The following is a 22,770-nucleotide window of genomic DNA, read 5'->3' as shown; positions in this document are numbered from 1 at the left end:
TTGCACTGATTCTTCTTCAGGTTGGACATGAAGTTGTGTACCTGCGTTTTTAACTTTTAGTCTGATAGTTTGTGTATGTGTTGGGTGGGGGAAGGGGGGTGGGCAAATACCACAAAGAATATCACTCAGTGTGTCTGAAAATTGTTCATATTGATAGAATTATTCTAACGACTCAAACGCATATTCATTTATGGACTGTTTCGATAATTACTGCATTTAACACACCTAGAAGGTGCCTTGAAAATTATGTCGCATTTTCCAAGGTTAATTTACATTTTTTTTTTTAAGATTAATTATGTTTTTTTATATATAGAAAGAGGAAGATGTGTTATGATTGCCAATGAGACAACTCTCCACCAGAGACCAAATTACGTGGAACTTAAGTTAACAACTATATATCACAGTATGGCCTTCAAAAATGAGCAAAACCCATACCCTATAGTAAGCTATACAAGGCCGCGAAATGACAAATGTAAAACAATTCATACGAGAAAACTAACTGCCTGATGTCATCCAGTTGTCGTTTGTTATTGCTTTTATTTCCTTATTTATATTTTGATAAAAAATTAGAGCCTTTTAAAATTACTATAAATAGAAGTTCATTATATTATCTCTGACTGTATCTGTCATCACTCAGTCTCTTCTTCTTCTTCTTCTAAATACTGCCCACATTCAACATGATGAATATTCTGGCAAGTTGCGCATGATTAAAAACTGGTTAAAAACATATTGTGGATTTGATTAAGTTAGAGGTTTTAGTCACTTGAGACTTGAATATCTCAAGAGACTTTGCTGTGGCGATATCTGGAGGCATGATGTTCCAATCCTTGACGTTGTTTACGAAGAAGGACCATTTCCTAGCTGGCTGTAATAAGTAAGTATGATGTCCTGTCCGACTAGAGCTTCTTGTTGGTTTTTGTAGGTATTTACTCTTGTCTATGGCTACAAGGTCATTTGTTATTTTGTAACACATGATGAGTCTAGCTTCTTGTTTGTCGGCTTTTCCATCACAGGCACTTGTCTCTGAAAAAAAATCCTATATACCTTAATATAACACAAGGTACTTAACTCGCATTTTTGAAAAATGTCACCCGGTCGCGAAATTCCGTTATATTTCGATTTCTCGGTTGTCAGAGTATGGCCGTGGAGTTTGTAGTCCACTTGATTGGATTTTTCTTTTTTGTGACTGTGAGGACGCTGCATGCATTCTTCAGGGTGGAACTTCCAAAGTTTTTCCCATTTTGCCAGTTTGTCTAGGTCTTCTTGGAGTTTATGGCAGTCGTTGTCTGAGGAAATGGTCAAATAGACAACAGTATCGTCCGCAAACAGTCTTACTTTTGTGTGTAGGCCTTCTGGAGGGTCGTTAATGAAAAAATGAAAGAGACTGGGTCCTAAGACTGATCCTTGTGGTACTCCGGATTCTATTTTCACTTTGTCTGATGTTTCGCCTTCAACAACTACTAGATATTTGCGGAAACTGTCATACACCTACGATTAGGATTACAATTACACTTACAGGTAGCATTTAAATCTTGGGTCGTCTCAAAGTGTAAATATAAACCGTCGTTCCAACCTATGATGCGTGTCTATTGAACAACGGGGGTTTCAAGCAATTTATGTAGTAATTTATACTCGTTAAATATTGTACATGGTGTTATCCAGGTTGAACATGCTGTAGATGTACGGTGTATGATAAAATTGACAAACATCATTTAATAAATTTTACATGAGACATGCAAACACATTTTCGCAATTGTCGTTGCAGCGGCTAGGTTGTGTCAATTAAAAATTAATTTTAGTAAGACTTAGTGTTAAGAAAGGGGCGATCAACTAAGGAGCATGTTGCAATAGCTAATGTTTATGCTAAGACATTCATTTTCCATTTTTTGAAAGAGACTTAGGGGATACAGCGGGCGAGTGATTTAGAACTAGTTGTTGTTCAAGGCATTTCACTTGATTTTGTTAGTTATATTTGTAATATCTTTTACTTTTCTGATTTTTTTTTTTGCATCAATAGAAATATGACGGTGTCCATTTCAACCCAAAATTTATCTGCAAAATTATTCCGTTGATTAAAAGGGGAAAATTGTGCAAAAGGTATATCAAGCGAGAAGAAATTGTCAAAATAAATCACACACTATTTACGTCGATTAGGAAGCAGTTGCGGATACAAAGTGTAATTGTGTAAAAGAAGCACAACACCCGACATCAATATTTCAAAAGCACTGCGCTGCGGCGGGTTTAATAATTATTATAAATGTGAATTTCAAGTGCACCGTTTGTAGAGTATCTTCTGAACGATTTTTTAATGATTTTACTATACTTAAAACCATACCATAAAAAGAAGTACTCTTTTTCCCGGGAAAAGCGTATGGTTCTCTACTGTTTTCTGGTGGGCGACAAAATATATTCGAACAGGCATCCAGTATTGACACCTTTTATGAGACATTAGTTTGTTCGAAAACCCCAGAATATATAGAGGAAGAGTAGAAATTAAATAGACTTATTACACACTATAGAGTTAGAGGTTGAACACGCCATCAGTGAACTAAAACATCCAAAGTTCTGGGCTTTGTGACGATATCCAAGACAGCGATTTTGTCCTCGAAAAGACTTATTTAAATAATAAAAAAAAATCATTTGGTTTTACTATGCATCTCTATTACTGTCTTTTTAATATTTTGAGATGACCCCTTGTTTTCCGTCAACTCACTGTAATCGTAAGTCTAAGTGTAATCTAGTTTCCGCAAATGTCTACTACTTGGGTTTTGTTGGTGAGAAATTCTTTTATCCATGTGTGTGTTTTACTTCGAATACCATAATGGTGTAGTTTATGGATGAGTAAACTGTGGGACACCTTGTCAAAAGCTTTTGAAAAGTCCAGTATTAGCAGATCTGATTGTTTTCCGTTTTTTTGATATCATCGATACATTCAAGGAGTTGTGTTTCGCATGAACTTTTACTCCTGAAGCCGTATTGTAGTGGGTATAGGATGTTATTTACCTCTGCATGTTTCATGATGTTACTGGTGACTATGTGTTCTATTATTTTGCAACAGATACATGTTAGGAACATTGTCCTATAGTTAGCTGCTGTGTATTTCTGGCCTTTCTTATATGCCGGAGTGACATTTGCAGTTCGCCAGTCATCAGGTATCTTTCCTTTCTCCATTGAAAAATTGTAAATAATGGTTAAGAACGGAGCAATTTCACTGGCTAGTTTTTTCAGTATCATTGGTTTGATGTTGTCTTTTTCCAGCAGCCTTGTGTGGTTTTAGATTTATCAGTTGTTTTTCTACTCCATTATTAGTGATGATTATTTGTTCGCTGTTTGGATAGTTTTCTAGTAGATCTGTCATGAGTTTTTCTTTTCAAAATCTCTTTTAGATAGGACATGCAGCGGAGAAGACTGATTGGAATTGATCATTTAGGATCATTTAGTATATTTGCTTTGTCTATTAGGTCCAGAATATTTTGGTTGGTGAATGGATGTCCTCATTATCTTCTGGAGTTATTATGTTTTCTATATATTTCCAATAGGCTTGTCTTAATTTTCTTTGGATGGTTTGTTTCAGTTGTTTAAATCTTTTAATATCAGTAGCGTGGTTTGATTTCTTTTTCTTTTTTATAGGCTCTGTCTCTTCGCCTTATGTTTTTTTTTTGATTTCTTGGGTTATCCACGGGTTTTTGTCCTTAGTCTTGCATATTTTGGAAGGTATATGCTGGTTAGAGCTGCTTTCTAGGTCTTCTTTGAACATATTCCAGAGTATATGGATGTTTTTCTTTTTGTTCAGGCTTTCTTTTTGAATTTTTATATAAAGCATTTCATATCTTCTTTTATGCTGTCCCATTGAACCCTTCTATACAGTTGGATTTTTGTTGGCTTTTGGTTGTTTGTCATTGGATTGGTGTTCATTTAAGGAATGACTGTAATATTTTTTCTGTCTATGAAGAAATAATGAACAGATATATCATGTTATGGAGGGGTATTTGCGAAAAATACCAGTCAAGGGACGGTGAAATTTCCCAAGCCGCTAGGCGAGGGAAATTTGGTCCCAAGACTGGTATTTTTCGCAAATACCCCTCCATAACATGATATATCTGTTTAATTACACCGAATAGATTTTGATTGAAACTGTCTGTACATGTGAAGGGAAATCGTAGTACCGCGGGAATTATACATGTACTTATACGCGTTAGTGCTGTCTTTTTGTAACGTCATGGTATCTATATGTGTAAACGTCATTGTTATTCCATCATTAAATCGTTCATTTGTATAGACATTTTTTTCCCCTCTTTATATGTATATTTCTGACAGTTTTCGGGTTTAACTCGATCAATATTGCTTAACCATGTTGTCGGGATAAAGTGAGAAAGGTTCCGAATAATTTTGGCGGGATCTGGCTCGCGAGGGTAAAAAAAGGAATATCCAAAATGGCAAATACATTGTACCACGGCAGAGAGGGGAATTTGAGGCAAATTCACCGGCAGTGGTGAAAAACAGGCAAATTCGTTTGAAATGAGGACAAAATGTTAGAATATGTGAAAAATACACTGGCTCACAACCAATCAAAATCCGGCATTCTTATATAAGGTGTAATTATGAACAGATATATCATGTTATGGAGGGGTATTTGCGAAAAATACCAATCAAGGGACTGTAAAATTTCCCAAGCCGCTAGGCGAGGGAAATTTGGTCCCAAGACTGGTATTTTTCGCAAATACCCCTCCATAACATGATATATCTGTTTAATTACACCGAATAGATTTGGATTGAAACTAATTCATTAACATGTTTATGCATAATTTTGAGGATAAGAGGAATTATCATAGAACCGCGGGAATTATACATGTACTAATACGCGTTAGCTCGCTTTTTTATGTAACATCATATCCGAAAATTTTGGCGGGAAAATGCTCGAGAGGGTAAAAAAGGAATATCCAAAATGGCAAATACCATGGTATTTGAGGCAAATTCACCGGCAGTGGTGAAAAACAGGCAAATTCGTTTGAAATGAGGAAAAAATATTAGAATATGCGAAAAATACACTGGCTATCAACCAATCGAAATCTGGCTTTCTTATATAAGGTGTAATTACATTAAAAATGTGGTGCACACTGAATAACTCGCGTAGCAGGTTATTTTAAAGTGTGCACCACATTTTTCATGTTATTTCGAATAGACAGAAAAAATATTACAGTCATTTCTTATAATTTAATTCTTAGTTCCACTTTAAACCGGAGTAAATAATGAAAAAACGTTGATGACATCAAGGTCACATGACAAAATTATGTCTATGAGCTGATAAACAAAACAACGTCAGCCAATCGGAAGACGCGTTACATCCAAAATTAAATTATTTCTGCATACACAATATCATGGTCTGAAATTCTTGGGATGACATCAAGTCTCATTTTACTAGGACAGTTGGTGATAAGAAGGTTCAATGTGTTTTTATTTCTAGTTGGCTCTTGAAATAATTGAGTTAATCCATTGTCATCAAGAATATCTGTAAGCTGATAGTGTTGGTCTGCAATGTTGGGTTCCTTGGCGTACTGTTTTGTTTGTCCTATTCCATCCTGGTAGGTTGAAGTCGCCCCAATCATTAAGCATGCATTGTTTTGTTGAGCTCTATTAATAGCTGTTTCAAATTCATAAAGGCTTTCTTTGTTAGATGTTTTAGGATTATAATATGAGCATATGTAGAGGACTTTTGTGCCTTTTTTTTGTATTCGTGCCGATATTATTTCACAGTTGGTGTCTAGTTCTGGTATTTCAGTGCTTAGGAACTTGTTATGTATGGCAAATGTCTCGGCTATAAAAGACCTTCGTTTTTTTTTAATCTTTGACCCTATATTAGTATGTCACCACTGATGTTGCATATGCATAATATCAAACCTCACGTCCAAACATTTAATCTTTCAGAATCGTCATCATACCGCTAAGAATATTTTTATAACTTTAAAATAAAATGTTTCGTCGTAACATCTTATATCTGAATTTAACACATCTAAACGATTCTAAGGTTCAGTTTGTTTTTCTTTAATCTATTTTCTTTTTAACGTTTTCTGTGCCACGGGCCGATTTTATGCCGATTTGTAAATACTACGTTGACTGCCACGGGCCGATTTTCGGCCGATGTTTTGTCCTTACGTCGAACAATAGGCTTCAGTGACGTTGCCTCTTTTGTGTACTATGGGAGTGGCTACACAGACGAAGAACTGTGCCGTAACAACACGTAACGTTATGCATGCAAAGTGCTTTCAAATTTTCATTTTAGTTGCGTCGGCCATACTTTTATAGAGTATATATATAAATTATTTCAATTTGTTTTCATTTTGTGGACTTTCTGATGATTTTTCTGTTTTGTTTTATATAAAAAAAAATCATATTAAAGAAATGGAGAAGTTTCACTCATTAATGAGGGTGGTAAAGGGTTATTTTCGTGCAACGTGTTTTGCCATTTTTATTTCACGTGCAGCCGTGAAAAAGGTTCGTTATTCACCGTGTTTCGTGAAATCGGTAAAAAGATCAACGTGCAATAAATTTTCAATTGTTCGTTCATCGTGAAATTAATGGCAATTTTATTTCGCGTTCTTCCGTGCAGATAACCCCCTTTACGCCCCACATTAATGACAGCAGTTGAAATGTTTAATTACTGAAACCAATTTTGTTGCACTGTATGTGCACGTTTCATCAAATAATGAATCTTCAGTAGTGGTCCAGATCCGAATTATGGAATTATCAAACAAACAAGAAGCCTAAAAACGTTCGAAGAGCGAATTGAAATACCAGAATGACCGAAAAATCAATTAAAAATAGCATCTAGGGAAAAGTAAAGTTGAGTAATTAAAGTGCTTGTCGTGATCCTACAGAGCCATATTTATGGGAGGGGATGGGGATTTGATGCATTATCAATGTTCTCACTTCTCCATTTTAAAACGGTACCTGGTATTACTGTCATGGTACCATTTTGATCAGATTTTATTATTTTTGTGAAATTCTTAATTTCAGTAAAAATTAGAAAAGTTCTAAGTTTAAAGCAAATTATTTTTAGTTCAATATTTTATTGCAATTTTGGACAGACATTTTAATAGCTTTAGTTTGGTTTTCACACAAACATATTTCCTTTTAGTAAGCCTTATTTGTTGTATATAGATTACGTAAGAAGTTATCGGACAATGGTCAGAATGTGTTGACAGATATGATTTTTAAAGTGAAGCCGACATGTAATAAGATGTATTTCGGATTATTTCTATTGTTAATGTCCGGCTCAAATATGGTATAGAGTAAACATTGATAGCAAGATTACATAAGTAATTAAGATATTTTTTAGTCATACACGTCACCTATGACCCCACCTATTTTCTGTCAATTAGACTAAAGTTGTCATGGTTTTTGATTAAATGATAATTTTGATTGGACAACCTGAAACAGTCCCCAAATTCGAATCTAAAAAGTTAATTCCAAAAAGCATCACTTTTACATGCACTCTTTGGTAATAAAGACATAAAACTATTTCAAGTTTTATTGAATATTGTTTCAGGTAAGCAAAGTTAATTTAATTTTGTTAAATATGATTTAAAGCATTCAGTTTAAAGGTTTTCATTACCTAAAAGTAACTTCTGATAAAGTTATTAATTTGCTCATGCTTTATTCTTTTTGAAGAGAAATAGAATTTAATTTTCCTTTTTGTAAAATCTTCATGTTTAGCATTTTCATAGTTATTTTATTTAATAAGAGTTTTCATCTTTTATTATCTTATAAAGGAGTTAATTATAAAGATATTTTCTTTATGCTATAATTGTAAATAGTTGTAAATTATGTTTTTTATAAGAAAAGTCTTTGTTTCTGATCGGAAAATTGGTATACTTATTTTATCTGTTTTTATAGTTATTTATAACATCCGCCTGTTTTGTCGCACTGACAAGAAATAATAATTCACCTTAAAGTTACTATTGCATTGAAGTTATAATGTTTCCAATGGTAAGGTCTTATTATTCAAAAGCCTTTTTAGGTATGATTTCTTGATGTGCAATTTATTTGACATGTTATTGTCAGCAAACACATGGTTTGTTATTTTTCTATAAATAACACGTTATTTAGTAAACTTATTTTTAGCAAGTATACATGTAAGGCATATATTCCATAGCTAGTTCCCCACAACAAAGTATTATATAATTTTCATTGCGTAACATGATTTCATGATAGAAATCTCATGTCTTTTGCATAAATATTCTAAACATTCAAATATAAACATGGTAGAGCATTTTAAGGTATTTGGATAAACTTTATTCTAAATACTGAGAATTAAATAAAGGAATAATATAAACATTTTTCTTATGAAACTCCAATTCAGACAATGAGGTTACTTATCTAACCATTTCTCTGTTAAGAGGGATAACTCTTGTTTAATCTGTTAAGGGGGATAACTCTTTACACAATAAAAAGGGGGGAACAATTGCAGAATAGAAACTTTCTATCATGAAATCATGTTACGCAATGAAAATTATATAATACTTTGTTGTGGGGAACTAGCTATGGAATATATGCCTTACATGTATACTTGCTAAAAATAAGTTTACTAAATAACGTGTTATTTATAGAAAAATAACAAACCATGTGTTTGCTGACAATAACATGTCAAATAAATTGCACATCAAGAAATCATACCTAAAAAGGCTTTTGAATAATAAGACCTTACCATTGGAAACATTATAACTTCAATGCAATAGTAACTTTAAGGTGAATTATTATTTCTTGTCAGTGCGACAAAACAGGCGGATGTTATAAATAACTATAAAAACAGATAAAATAAGTATACCAATTTTCCGATCAGAAACAAAGACTTTTCTTATAAAAAACATAATTTACAACTATTTACAATTATAGCATAAAGAAAATATCTTTATAATTAACTCCTTTATAAGATAATAAAAGATGAAAACTCTTATTAAATAAAATAACTATGAAAATGCTAAACATGAAGATTTTACAAAAAGGAAAATTAAATTCTATTTCTCTTCAAAAAGAATAAAGCATGAGCAAATTAATAACTTTATCAGAAGTTACTTTTAGGTAATGAAAACCTTTAAACTGAATGCTTTAAATCATATTTAACAAAATTAAATTAACTTTGCTTACCTGAAACAATATTCAATAAAACTTGAAATAGTTTTATGTCTTTATTACCAAAGAGCGCATGTAAAAGTGACGCTTTTTGGAATTAACTTTTTAGATTCGAATTTGGGGACTGTTTCAGGTTGTCCAATCAAAATTATCATTTAATCAAAAACCATGACAACTTTAGTCTAATTGACAGAAAATAGGTGGGGTCATAGGTGACGTGTATGACTAAAAAATATCTTAATTACTTATGTAATCTTGCTATCAATGTTTACTCTATACCATATTTGAGCCGGACATTAACAATAGAAATAATCCGAAATCCATCTTATTACATGTCGGCTTCACTTTAAAAATCATATCTGTCAACACATTCTGACCATTGTCCGATAACTTCTTACGTAATCTATATACAACAAATAAGGCTTACTAAAAGGAAATATGTTTGTGTGAAAACCAAACTAAAGCTATTAAAATGTCTGTCCAAAATTGCAATAAAATATTGAACTAAAAATAATTTGCTTTAAACTTAGAACGTTTCTAATTTTTACTGAAATTAAGAATTTCACAAAAATAATAAAATCTGATCAAAATGGTACCATGACATTACAATAAAAACGTTATCTGAAACAAATAATATATTTTTAATCAAGATTCAGCACACTAATGATTATCTTTACAATCCCGGCGCACCCCCTTACTGCATACTCGACACACTGTCCTACTCCTCCTTCGACCCCCGTAACCATTCCTGTCTGAACATACATCACAGTCTTTCTCTCGATGACCGGGCAACTTCCTTATTCCATTTTTATTCTTATTTTGTCTAAATTGTCTTGATTTTCGTTTCTTTGCATCATGTGGTCTTTCGACATCCTCAATAAGCTGCTGCGTGAAAGCTAATCTTGACAGTTTAAGGTTATCCGATGTATTTTATTGGTATAATGTGTATGCATTGATAACCATACGGTGCTTAAAATTAAAAAACTACCTTTTTCCATACTTTTAAAGTTTTTCGTCCATCATTATAACTCTCTGTCATCACTGATATCCATAGGTACTTGGGGATAGGACAATTTATTTTTTGGCCCTCTCCCTTTTTTCCAAAATCCATTATTTTATCGTTTTCTATTAATTTCAATTATTTTCGCGTTTTTCCTGTATTATAAGAACATAAAATGATAAATATACTATAAATAACTTGTATTTGCTATTTACTATCAATTCCATGTTTACTATCCAGAGCTGTTACTGGTGTATATATTTTTTGGAAAATAGGGGAAGGTAAACAAAATCGTCCTGTCCCCAAGTAAATGTACCTATGATCATATCAGCCAAATCTATGATTACTTTATAAGTGCTTGAAATGAGTCCAAAAATTTACACAATGTTACTGGGGTCATCAACATCAACAAAAACTTCTCAAAAAAATCAATTTGTCAACACAAAAATGAAAAAGAATGTGTCCACACTACACGGATGCCCCACTCGCACTATCATTTTCTATGTTCATTGGACCGTGAAATTGGGGGTCAAAACTCTAATTTGACATTAGAATTAAAAAGATCATATCATTGGAAACATGTGTACTAAGTTCCAAGTTGATTGCACTTCAACTTCATCAAAAACTACATTGACCAAAAATTTAACCTGAAGCGGGACAGACGGACGAACGAACGGACGCACAGACCGACAACACAATGTCCCTATAGGTGGGGCATAAAAATGTTGTAAAAACGAAAGTCGCGTGAATCTTTTCACCTAAAAGCAATGAAAAATTAGTACGATGTTAAAATTTTGATCTTATTTTTCTGTAATGACCAATTTGAAAATAACTTACTTTTGATTTTTGACTATTGTTTGGTTGAAATCCACATTGTCGCCACAAAAACTAAAATTTCCCTTAAACCCGGGGATTCATTTTAAGATTATATTTTATAAAAAATTGCTATGTATGGAAAGAAGTGGTGCTTCGTTTGTGTTGTTCAGTGTATATAGGAAAAATCTGTTTTTCTCCAATAGCGAGAAAAGAAGGACAGTGAATGCAAGTTTTCTTTTAGAATATCAAAGTAAATATGATATAAATTGTCCTTTTTATGCAGTCATAAAAAAACTATATTTATTGGTTTTTTAATCGCAGGAAAATGTCGAATTTTCTCTGTTTAATTAATGTAAAGTTTACCAGAATTTAATCCCAATCACTGCCAATTATATATAACATACGAACGAAGGATACATGTGCATTTTAAATCGAATTTCTAAATTGCATCCATCTATACATTCTCTCTTTCAAAAAATTAAAAAAAATATATCTGCTGTAAAAAAAAAAGATAAAGACCGCAGAGTGAACAAATACGGTGTTTAGTTCTCTTGATTTTGCCGCTTTTATTTTTCACAATCAAAATTTTATTGAAACTTTTTTGCAGCACGATTCGAAGATAATAGTTTTTAATTTGGTAAATTTCTTTATAATACAACCCCATAACTCGGAAACGTAAAATCTAAAATTTGTAAAAAAAAAAAGAAAGGGAGCTCACGTCAATAGATATTAACAATTCACCAAAGTTTTATGCAAATTGGTTAAAGCGTTTTCGAGGTAATATCCGATTTGTTGACGACAGACGGACGGACGGACGGACAACGGTATACCATAATACGTCCCGTAAACGGGCGTATAAAAAAATACACTCCTAGATTATCAAATAATCAAATAATTATGAAATATTTGGTCTGGTAATCAAATAATCATTAAAAAAACGTCCAAGTAATCACATAATTAAAAACCCCGTGAGGAAGCTCAACTATCAACTGTTTGTTTGAGCGCTGTGGAACTATCTCTTCGAATTTAACAAGAAATAAAAAAGTTAAAACCTACCTATGCCCCTGAGATTTTTAATAAAATTATTACCGAAAAAGTACAATTTACTTCTACGTATACGGAAGCAAAACTTCTCAAAATTGCCGTTCAAATGCAATCACTGAAAGACGTCGTACCCTTATACGCAAAATCTTATGACGCGACGTTATTGTTATCGTCACTGACGGCAAATATTCTTGTGTACTTTAGAAAAAAACAAGCTTGGCAGTAAAAGGAAAATTGCGAAATATTCCCTGGCACTGAAAGAGTTAATTTAATTAGTTTGTTCCGATATTTTACCAATTAAAGTAATGGACTTCTATTTTAAATGAAAAAGGAACAATTTTGGAAACTCCTTGTTTGTTCGTATCTTTCCTGGACGTAGAATTTTAACTGCTGCTTAAACAGACATTGCTCTTTTTTAATCACGCTAAAATGGCTCAGTTTTAACCCTCTTACTGCGGGAAGGACATATGTGTCCTCCCCTGGCTTACTGCGGGAAGGACATATATGTCCTTTGTGTATGCAAATACGGCTGTTTTTCATAGCATGTGTTAAACTATACCCCTCCCTCCTTTATTGCATATATTATAAATATTAGAATTATTAGAATATTTGTTTTTTTTTTTATTCTTCTTTTTCTTAAAACGTCATGATTACGTCATAACTTATATGACGTCATAAGACGTCGCAATCGAGTTGACGGTAAAATATAGCTAAAAAATTTAGCAATGGGCGATTTTGAATCCGAAGAATCCATGGAATATGAATCCGAAATGTCCGAAATTGATACAGATACAGATTCAGATTTAGAGAATGAAACGTTGAATCCTAGTCTATGGTTTCCAGTATTAAACACTGAAGAGTTTTATATGCCAGAAATGCAGGAATTTCGTGGAAATCGTTTTGGACCAGTAGACATTCGGCCGGATGATAAAGCACATGAAATATTCCTATCCATGTTGACGGACCCAGAAAATGTAGAGAACAATGTGGTGGACGTTCTTGTGAAAGAAACAAACAGATACGCTGAACATCGGATATCAATGGGAAATCTGAAACCACGATCAAGGCTCCATATGTGGCGTCCAGTATGTAATGAAGAAATGAAAGCTTTCCTCGGACTCTTGTTGCTAATGGGCATAATTCAGAAGCCAACATTAGCTTCGTATTGGGAAACTCAGGACAAGTTGTGGTTGAGAAGAACTCCTTCCTTCCGTTCTGTGATGGCAAGGGACAGATTTTTAGCCATTCTATCTAATCTACACGCAAATAATAACCAGACAGCACTGCCAAGGGATCATCCACAATATGACCCAATGTACAAAGTTAGACCAGTTATTGATGTATGCAACACAGCATTTAGGAAGAATTACAGGTACAGCATTAATGTTTCTTTAATATGATCTCATTAACATCCGATGAAAAAGTACGTTTATAAATTTCCAGTGGCAAATATTACATACACACCCGGACAAAAATCGATTGCAAAAGATTAACATAAACAAAAAAGTAAATAAATCGGTTAAATAACTACACGAACAAATAAATACACAGTAGCTATACTAGTAATTCAATACCAATTGGCATTGATCCGTGTCACCAACATAGACGTTTTTCCATACGGAAGAGTTAGATTTCAAGAACACAAAAAGGTTAGTTTTATCCGATGTGTATTTTACTGAATGAAATATGCCATGGCATTAAGGTCGATTCATTTCCTCTATTTGTAGTCAGACAATAGTTACTTTTCGCATCGCTTTTTCAAGCACGTGCAATATATCTATCTATTTTTGTCAAATACGCGTGTATATCATGTATATTAAATATAAATAATTAGACCACGACATGTAACTTTATTGAACTATGTAATTGAAAATATTAAAAAAAGTCGATTGAAAAATATAGTGATTTTCATTAGAAATATTTTCTCCGTCAGGTTAGGAAGAGATATTTGTGTAGATGAACGAATAGTAGGATTTAAAGGTAGACATAATATCGTCCAATACATTTCAAAGAAAAAATCTCATCAGTGGGGAGCCAAGGTATGGGTTCTTAGTGAATCTGATACAGGATATACTGAGCACGTACAGTTATACTATGGAAGACGTAACCGTCAGCAGCCATATCCTCATGGAGTTGGCTATTCAGTTGTAACAGAGTTAATAGAGCCACACTATAATAAATTCCATCATGTAACAACAGACAGTCTCTTTACCAGTCCAAAACTCACTCACGACTTACTTGGTAATGGCACTTACTCGACCGGAACAGTCATAGCAGGCAGAAAGGGAATGCCATTGAGTTTCAAAACCTTAAAAACCCCTAAAGGAACGGTCAATGCTAAGAAGCAGGGAAATGTACTGGCAATTCATTGGTCTGATCGTCGACAGGTGCGATTTCTTACATCGTCTGATCATTGCAGGTTTGTTATGTTCATTTAAGCTATGTTTAGATAAGCTGCCTAAGAACCTTTGAATTCATAATTGAAGTCTTAATAACTTTGTAATTTGATGTATAGAGTGTTCAGAAAATACTAATGATAATAATAATAAGAATAACATTAATGATAAAAGTAATAGTAATAAAAGAAATAGTAAACAACAACAACAACAACAACAATAACAATAATGATAATTGATGATGATAGTTATAAATTAAAAAAATTAAAACGAAGATAATTTATGATGATAATAATAAATAAGGAAAAATAAAAATGGTGATGATTATGACGATTTTCTGTTGTAGCATATACAGGCAAATCTGTAATATGAAAGTAAAGTTATAGTCTATTATGAATTTGATTTGATAAGTTATTTTTATTGCAAGGTTGGAAACTGCTTCAAATTCTAAGGGAAAGGAAAAAGTCGCTCCGGGAGTTGTCCATACTTACAATGAAAACATGGGGGGAGTAGATTTAGGAGATCAACTTATCTCAGTTTATGATCCAGACATACGTTCAGTGAAACTTTGGAAAAAGATTCTTGTTAATCTTTTATTGACTGCTTGTGGTTAGTATTTTAATCATTTATAATACAATTATTTTTTCAATAATAAAATGTGCCATCTAACAAGAAAAAAAACCGAATGGCAATTATTTATTGTTCATATATATATATATATATATACGTATACAAAGTGATTCCGATAACCAATCGTCAATGAATTTACGACTACCTACTGCATCTGCTCAAATAATCATTGCGGTAGAATACCAACGTCCGTCTTATTAGCAAACATTTCAACATGCATATGCTATTTTATCCTGCAATCGACCTTTCTATTATATAAATACAGATGTACAGATAACATGAAGCGATATACGTATACTAGACGTATATAGTCTCCTGGTATCCTGCTTCTGTTGCGAGCGAACGGTTATGTCAAATTACTGTTTGGGGTCCTCATTCCGGTCCGCGTTTAAGTCCTGTCGATTTCTTTCAAAAACAAATTCAACGATTGGGATGGGAAAAAAATGAACAAAATTAATTGCAGGATAAAGACAATATCTGTTTAGTGTCTTTAAATATCAGCTGTATTTATACTCTGCTCAAAACAGGAGTAATAGCTCGCTTAAGCTCACATTACACCTGTTTCTTAGCCTCGTACACATACAGCTGATATTTAAAGACACTAAACAGTTATTGTTTATATATTCGTTATCCTTATCATTAAAGTAGTATCTTAATTAGCTCAGTTCAGGATGCCAAAAATATAACGTAACTGTATAATATAAAAAATAAGGAGCTGTGGTATGATTGCCAAAGAGACAACTATCCACAAAAGTTCAAATGAAGTGGATGTACTAAGCAATCATAGACAATCGTAATTCCTTCAACAATAAGAAAAACCCATACCGTAAGGTCGGCTGTAAAAGGCCCCGACAAGAAAATATGAAACAATTCGATTGAGAAAACTGTCGGCCTAATTTATAACAGAATAGTTTACGAAAAACAAATATGAAAAACATGAACCAACGACAACCACTGAACTACAGACTCCTTGTTTGAGCAGGCACAGGAAGAATGTGGCGGGTTTAAACATGTTTAAGAGTGCTTTTTATGATATAACTATGATACATTTCATGTACGAACTACAATATTGGTATTGCTCATAAAGTCCAAATGTCGCTGCACGACAGTCACACAATGACGTAATCGCTGAAACGATTATGGACGAAACTTAATTATGTAAAATATTTCCAAGAATTCAAAACTATTATTTAGCTATATATATATTATACAATTCCTGCTTACAGTGAATGCATATATTTGCCACAAGAGATCATTCCTCTTGGGGAAAAAGTTAACCCATCTCCAGTTTCAACAGGAAATTGTGACTGGCTTAATTGGGGAGCATAACATTCAAAGTCGAGTTTTGGGTAGGAATGGAGAAGAAATGGTTCGTAGAGCAACATCAGAGCATTTCCTGTTTGAAATCCCTCGAAGAAAGAGGAGGAGTTGTGTTTCCTGTCATAAACGGAAGGTTATAACTTGGTGCCAACAGTGCAGAGAAGGTCTCTGTCTAGGAAAGTGTTTCAAGGACTATCACAAACACAAGCAACGTCAACACGAAGAGTAAAGTAACTTGTGAAATTCATTAACTACTGTGTTGTTTGCTGTATTACTAGATGTATATATACGATGTGTTACGATTGGTGATGTGAACTGTCATTGAACCGAATTAAAAATTTGGAAAAATGTATGTTTTTTTCTGTTGACCAAATAAAGTTACAGCTACATGCCCCCATCTTAAAATCATGACATAAGAAAGATAAATTGTATAGGGTTCAAATAGTTCTTTTAACGCTTTCGTAAGTGAACAGAATACGTTTCTTGTGGTTGCATTACGTTTCGGAAAAAAAGTTCTGTTTTTCTTCTTAGCATTGCAAAGTGCTTGACGTTATTTAATTGAAAAGCGCCAAACTTGCTGAAGACGTGACGTTCTTACCTTATGACGTTAAATGATGTCATATTAGGAACGTTATTTTAAAAAAAAATAAACGTGATTACTATATATCTTATTATGTCATTAATTATCAATTGAAAATACAAGATTTTATAACAATTGACTTAAAATGATATTTGGTACTGAAATTGTGCCGTTTCTGGACAGTGTTTTGTAAAACGGCCCGCACTAAGAGGGTTAAAACGCCCATTCCATTGACCGTCACTTAATCTGCAATGTGAAACCAACTTGTAATTTAGAAAACTTAACATATGCGCAAATTTGGTTAAAGTTCTACTGATGTAGGATATCAATCCGCCTCGATTAACACTTATCTCTATAGCAACTGTAAAACGCTAATGCATATTCATTAGATTAATTAATTACCTATTACGCAGGCGGCTATAGAAAAGAACAGATGTATTTCGAAAAAACGGAAGGCATTTCCGGTACTCCGAAAGACTACAAAATCAACCAACAAGTATGAGAAGATAATAATCAACAAATTCACATGATTACTTTACATAAATATTCCTTCATGATGATCCGTAATCATTCGAATGGCAGACAACAATCTCGAGGAAAAAGCATTCATTTTTAATAGACTTACTCAAAATTTGATTCCTCATTAAAAATCTTTGTTTGTGTACAGAAAGAATATTTAATATCAAAAGTAAGTACTCTAAAAGAGTAAAATTGAAAGAAAAATTCTAAATTAATATTGACGCATTTTGTTGACAGGTTTAGACGATTTGTTATAATAACACATATGATGGTGGCTACTAAAAAGCTAACGAGTGAAGCTGTGGATTACTAATGGTGTCTTTTCTTATAACACTTGCGAGAGTGGCTGCTAAAAAGCTGACGGGTGAAGCTTTGGATTACTAATGGTGTCTTTTCTTATAACACATGCAAGCGTTGCTGCTAAAATGCTGACGAGTGAAGCTTTGGATTACTAATGGTGTATTTTCTTATAACACATTCGAGCGTGGCTACTAAAAAGCTGACGTGTGAAGCTTTGGATTACTAATGGCGTATTTTCTTATAACACATTCGAGCGTGGCTGCTAAAAAGCTGACGAGTGAAGCTTTGGATTACTAATTGTGTATTTTCTTATAACACATTCGAGCGTGGCTACTAAAAAGCTGACGAGTGAAGCTTTGGATTACTAATGGTATATTCGAGTGAAACACTAATGCTGATTCTTCATAATAACACATATCATGGCTGCTACTAGAAAGCTGACGAGTGAAGCTATGACTACAAAATAAATAAAAATAATATAATTATGGAAATATTTCTTAATATTTTACTTAACTTAATAAAAAAAAGGCATATATAAAAATAATGACACGTTATATATCATAAACTTGGTTACATATTGCCTTTCACATAGTGAATTGACTGTAATTCTGATACGAAAATGAAAACTAAATGATCATCGTGAACTCTACAGATAATATAACTCCATATGATATAGCTCGACACGAGCGGAGGATATAAACTTTATGACATAAGGATATATTATAAAAAAAAATTACAGGGAATTATGTGAAAGCTACATATATAAGCAAAATTTGTTTGTCCTTGCGTTTTATATCGCATTTGTTTATCCCAAACTAGGGACTCCCAAGAGCCTAAATCGCTCACCGCAAGACTATGTCGAGTTTTCACAATCGCAATCAGCTATGTTTGGCTTTTTGTTTTGTAGATAAATCATATAAGGAGGCAATTGAAGATCATTAATTTATTTGTAGATCTTATCTTCCTCATCATTTGTGCTATTTACAGTTTATCTCTGTATATCATTAAGGTTTAAAGATGTACAGAAACATCGTTATTTAAAGGCAATAAACTAAGGAGTCGAGTTGACGGTTTTCTTTATCTGTAGATCCTATCTTGTAGATCATTTTTTGCTGTTTATCGGTTCTCTGTAATAATGATAATAATAATAAATTCTTTATTTAAAGATGGTAAACACAGTTAGTTACAACAAACTAATCTTCCCTGAGGCCCTCAAAAATGTATCTGTAATAATTATGAAAACAATAGCAAACAACGCAAAAAGGGTAAGACTTTTCTACATATATTGTACATCATGATTTGTTGACCGTTGTTGGATATATATGTGTCACAGATCACCGTGAAATTATTCTACTTGTCGAAACGAGTGTCCCACGTTGGTTGCTTTTGCCTCAGTTTTCTGAGTTGTATTTATTCCATGTTTTCATGTTTTAGAGTTGGGGAACTTACAAATATTGTTGGTTTATAAAATGGTCTTAGGGTTAGACATGACACATTACCAATCCGCAATATTGTTGGATGCTTATCACATTTTATTTTGTTTCATCGACGGATTTTAATAATATAGTGACTCGACGGGTGTCACTTGTTTAGCAGGGATCTCTGATTCTTTCGCAGATTGTTCATCCGCTATTTATGGTAAAGTTTATGCTGCTTGTGTTTATCAGCTCGTCTTTTTTGTTGGCCGCGGTGTTGTCTGTTTTTGATATTCTCGTGTTATTTTTGTTTTGTCCAAACATCGATTCCAAGTCTTACTATTCATTGTGCTTGAAACTATAAAGTCTAGTGTTTTTATGCAATTTAGATGTGTCGGTCATATTTTTACACAAATGTAGCAAAAATCAATATATGCAGGAAATAACAAAAAACGTCCGGACAGTTGTATGAAGTTTTAAGGACGCCATCACGAGTCAGATGACGACGGATATATTCCAATTGTCGTAACCACAATCCCGTCCTCTCTTCCCCGAACGTGACCTACCGAATTAGACTTATCAGCGGATTTTTACTTCGTGTTGCTCAGTCTTTAGTTTTCTATATTGTGTATTGTGTACTGTTGCTTGTCTTTTGGTCTTATTTTTTTTTGCCATGGCGTCATGGCGTTGTCAGTTTATTTTTGACTTATGAGTTTGAACGTCCCTTTGATATTTTTCGCCTCTATTTTCAGTCAGATAGATAATTCCGATGTGTAGAAGTACTTCTAGGAGTACAAAAGGCGAGTTGCTGAGTAGTACACCCGGTGTTATTTTCAGTCAGATAGATACTTCCGGTGTGTTGAAGCACTTTTAGTCGTACAGACAGCGAGGTAGCGTAATTCTCAGTCAGATAGATACTTACGGCGTGTAGAAGCACTTTTAGCTATACAGGCGGCGAGATGCTGAGGAGTACACCCAGCGTAATTCTCAGTTTCATCACTTGCATCACCACAGTCATCTGTACAATCACATTTAAAACTATCCTCGATACAGTTAGAGGAACCAGTGGCACAGGTAAACCAGCCAGAAGGACACATCTAATAAGAAAGAAAATAGTTATGCTAGAAACAATCATTTCAATTATAATAGATAACTTTAATCTGGTTTGAATATTTGTTATGTATGTTTATGATATTCAATTAGTTTCCGATTTTTAATAAACGACGGAGTTATGTATGTAACCACTGTTACTCCACCAGGAACTCATTCGTATGTCATTTACAATTCATTGTAAATTTAATATAAAAAGTTCGGCTTATTTGATCTTGGTTTTAACTTTAAGGCATTAATTTGAAAACTTAAGGGAAAACGATACAGAAAAATTTTGACACAAAGTCAACTTTGATATGCACTATCGAAATATAAGAATTCTGGAGGCAGCGTTGTTTAATTACTATATATATATAAAAATATTAATTTTCGCGAACCATTTAGGTCACGGAAATTCCATTTTTTGCCATCAGTAAGGAGAGTTGTACAAATAATGTGATTACACAGAACCCCGATCCAATTCATCTTTTGCTAAAAATATTTATCATTTTCTGTTTTATATCTCCTAACATCATTCCATTTTTCTGTATTTTCGATTAAAACTTGCCAAAACCTGCAGTAAAAATAGATGTATGCCCCAAATAAACATTCCCCGATTGGTTGAACTACTTTTGCGTCGATGTAAGCCTCGATGTAAAGCAACGCAAGCCTCGATGTAAAGCACACGCTTCCCAAGAGTAAGGAGAGTTGTACAAATAATGTGAATACACAGACCCCCGATCCAATTTATCTTTTGCTAAAAGTGTTCATCATTTTCTGTTTTGTATCTACCAACAACATTCCATTTTTCTATAATCGCGATTTAAACATGTCAAAACCTGCAGTAAAAATAGATGTATGCCCCAAGTAAACATTCCCCGATTGGTTGAAAAGCTGTGGCCTTGATCTAAAGCAACGCAAGCACACGCAAAAATTTCCGTTGATATGTTGGACTTCGACCCCGGGCCGATTCACAAGGAGACTTTCTTGCGCTCAAATGTAATTCTAAGTGAAGTATACTGGGAAAGTAAAATTATATTCTTTTATAGAAATATTAACACATTTTATCATTAATGTATTGTCATGCTTCTGCATATTTACGCTGAGCTTTAGTTAAATATAATTCTACACAAATTTTGTTACGTCAAGCATTAAGAGTAAGAATATTTCGCGCCAAAACAAGAAAATCACCTGTATCACAAAATAAGTTGTCAGCATCTTTCTGAAATTTTCCAATAGAAAATAGCGTTTAGTGTAGAGAAATTTTGGTAAGTATTACTTATTAATGTTAAGGTTCTCCAGAGGTGGTTCTTTAGACCTTCTTGACGGTCAATTTAATCCCATATATCAATTATCCCCGATGCCGATGACAGAAATTATGGCAACCCAGTCGATTTGTGTCATGAGTGAACATCTTATCTATTTGATGAAATAACTTCTTTATTAACTGAACATGCAATATTTTTGTAGTTTTTGATAACCGTGCACATTCCCATTGCATGTCCGCAAGATAAATGGGTTATGCATTTGTGAATTGTGTAATGACAGTAATTATGTAATGAGAATAATGGCGGACGATGAAAATTTGTGACGTCAGTGCGTGATCACGTGACATTATTATTTGTAAACAAACGGGCTCCCCATGTAACACGTGTCGGAACTATCCATACGAGGTGCAATCAATCTTATATTTAACTTTTGATGATATTTCTATGTCTGTTTGTAGGTTTTGCAGATCAGATGTCATACTCATAATGTAGTTTCATAGTCATGGACAAAGTACCATTGTTCCTGCTCAGTAGTTGCAGTAGTTGTGAATTTTTTTTTATAGAATTAGAAGGTAAGTCTACATTAGTCATTCTGAAAAAAATTACTCAACTCTCTGTGTAATTTTTCCTCAATTTTTGAAACAAGCATAATATAAAGAGCATTTGCTTCCCTTGAAGTTGAACCCCCCACCCCCCTTCAAATTGCCCAAAACTCATACTCAGTCTGAGATTACTCTGACGTTGAACGTCTGTTTTGCATTTCTTGCATTTTAACTCGTATTTTCAAATTGAACACACTCGGCCATTCAGCTTATTTGCATCATAAATGAATGAGGTGTTAGATTATGTTTTCCTATTGAATATGTGTCATTTGCATAAATCAGCTCCCATAATGCATTGTAAATTACTTTTTTTGTTGGTCATGTCACAATCTGTTAAAGTGAAAGTTAAAATGCCAGTATTGATGTGTCAATGTGAAAACTGTCCAAATATGAGATAATAACTAGTGGCAGGTCGATTAAATTTACTTAAATTAAGAGAAAAATGAACAAATTGAGGCTTGATTAATATGGATCAGTCACCTCCAGAGACAATCAAGCAGCACATCCACTTTGGACTGGCAAATATCTATCTGATATGGGACGAGCTGAAGAATCACTGCCACAGTTGGTGTGGCAAAACAGTCCTTGGAGGTCAGAGTAATCTCTGACTACAAAACTCAATTCCAATGACAAAAATGCCCTAATCTTAAATTGAAAGCAAT

General features: G+C 33.5%; 2 protein-coding genes across 2 annotated transcripts in view; one reads left to right on the top strand and one right to left on the bottom strand.

Annotated features, from left to right (window-relative positions):
• LOC127738286 (mammalian ependymin-related protein 1-like) overlaps window positions 1-22,770 on the top strand; it is a 414,752-nt gene that overhangs the window by 106,987 nt on the left and 284,995 nt on the right. The window lies entirely within an intron of this gene.
• Window positions 17,494-22,770, bottom strand: part of LOC127736980 (uncharacterized) — a 28,376-nt gene continuing 23,099 nt past the window's right edge. The window contains exons 9-10 of the mRNA XM_052247538.1: window positions 20,072-20,246; window positions 17,494-18,190 (exon numbers count right to left, since the gene is read on the bottom strand). Of these exons, the coding sequence (XP_052103498.1) occupies window positions 18,123-18,190; window positions 20,072-20,246 (243 nt within the window). The 3' untranslated portion in view covers window positions 17,494-18,122. The remainder of the gene's footprint in view (window positions 18,191-20,071; window positions 20,247-22,770) is intronic.

This window comes from Mytilus californianus, unplaced genomic scaffold (genome assembly GCF_021869535.1).
Source record: "Mytilus californianus isolate M0D057914Y unplaced genomic scaffold, xbMytCali1.0.p SCAF_4, whole genome shotgun sequence".
NCBI classification, from domain to species: Eukaryota; Metazoa; Mollusca; class Bivalvia; order Mytilida; family Mytilidae; genus Mytilus; species Mytilus californianus.
This window is presented reverse-complemented; position numbering and strand designations above follow the sequence as displayed.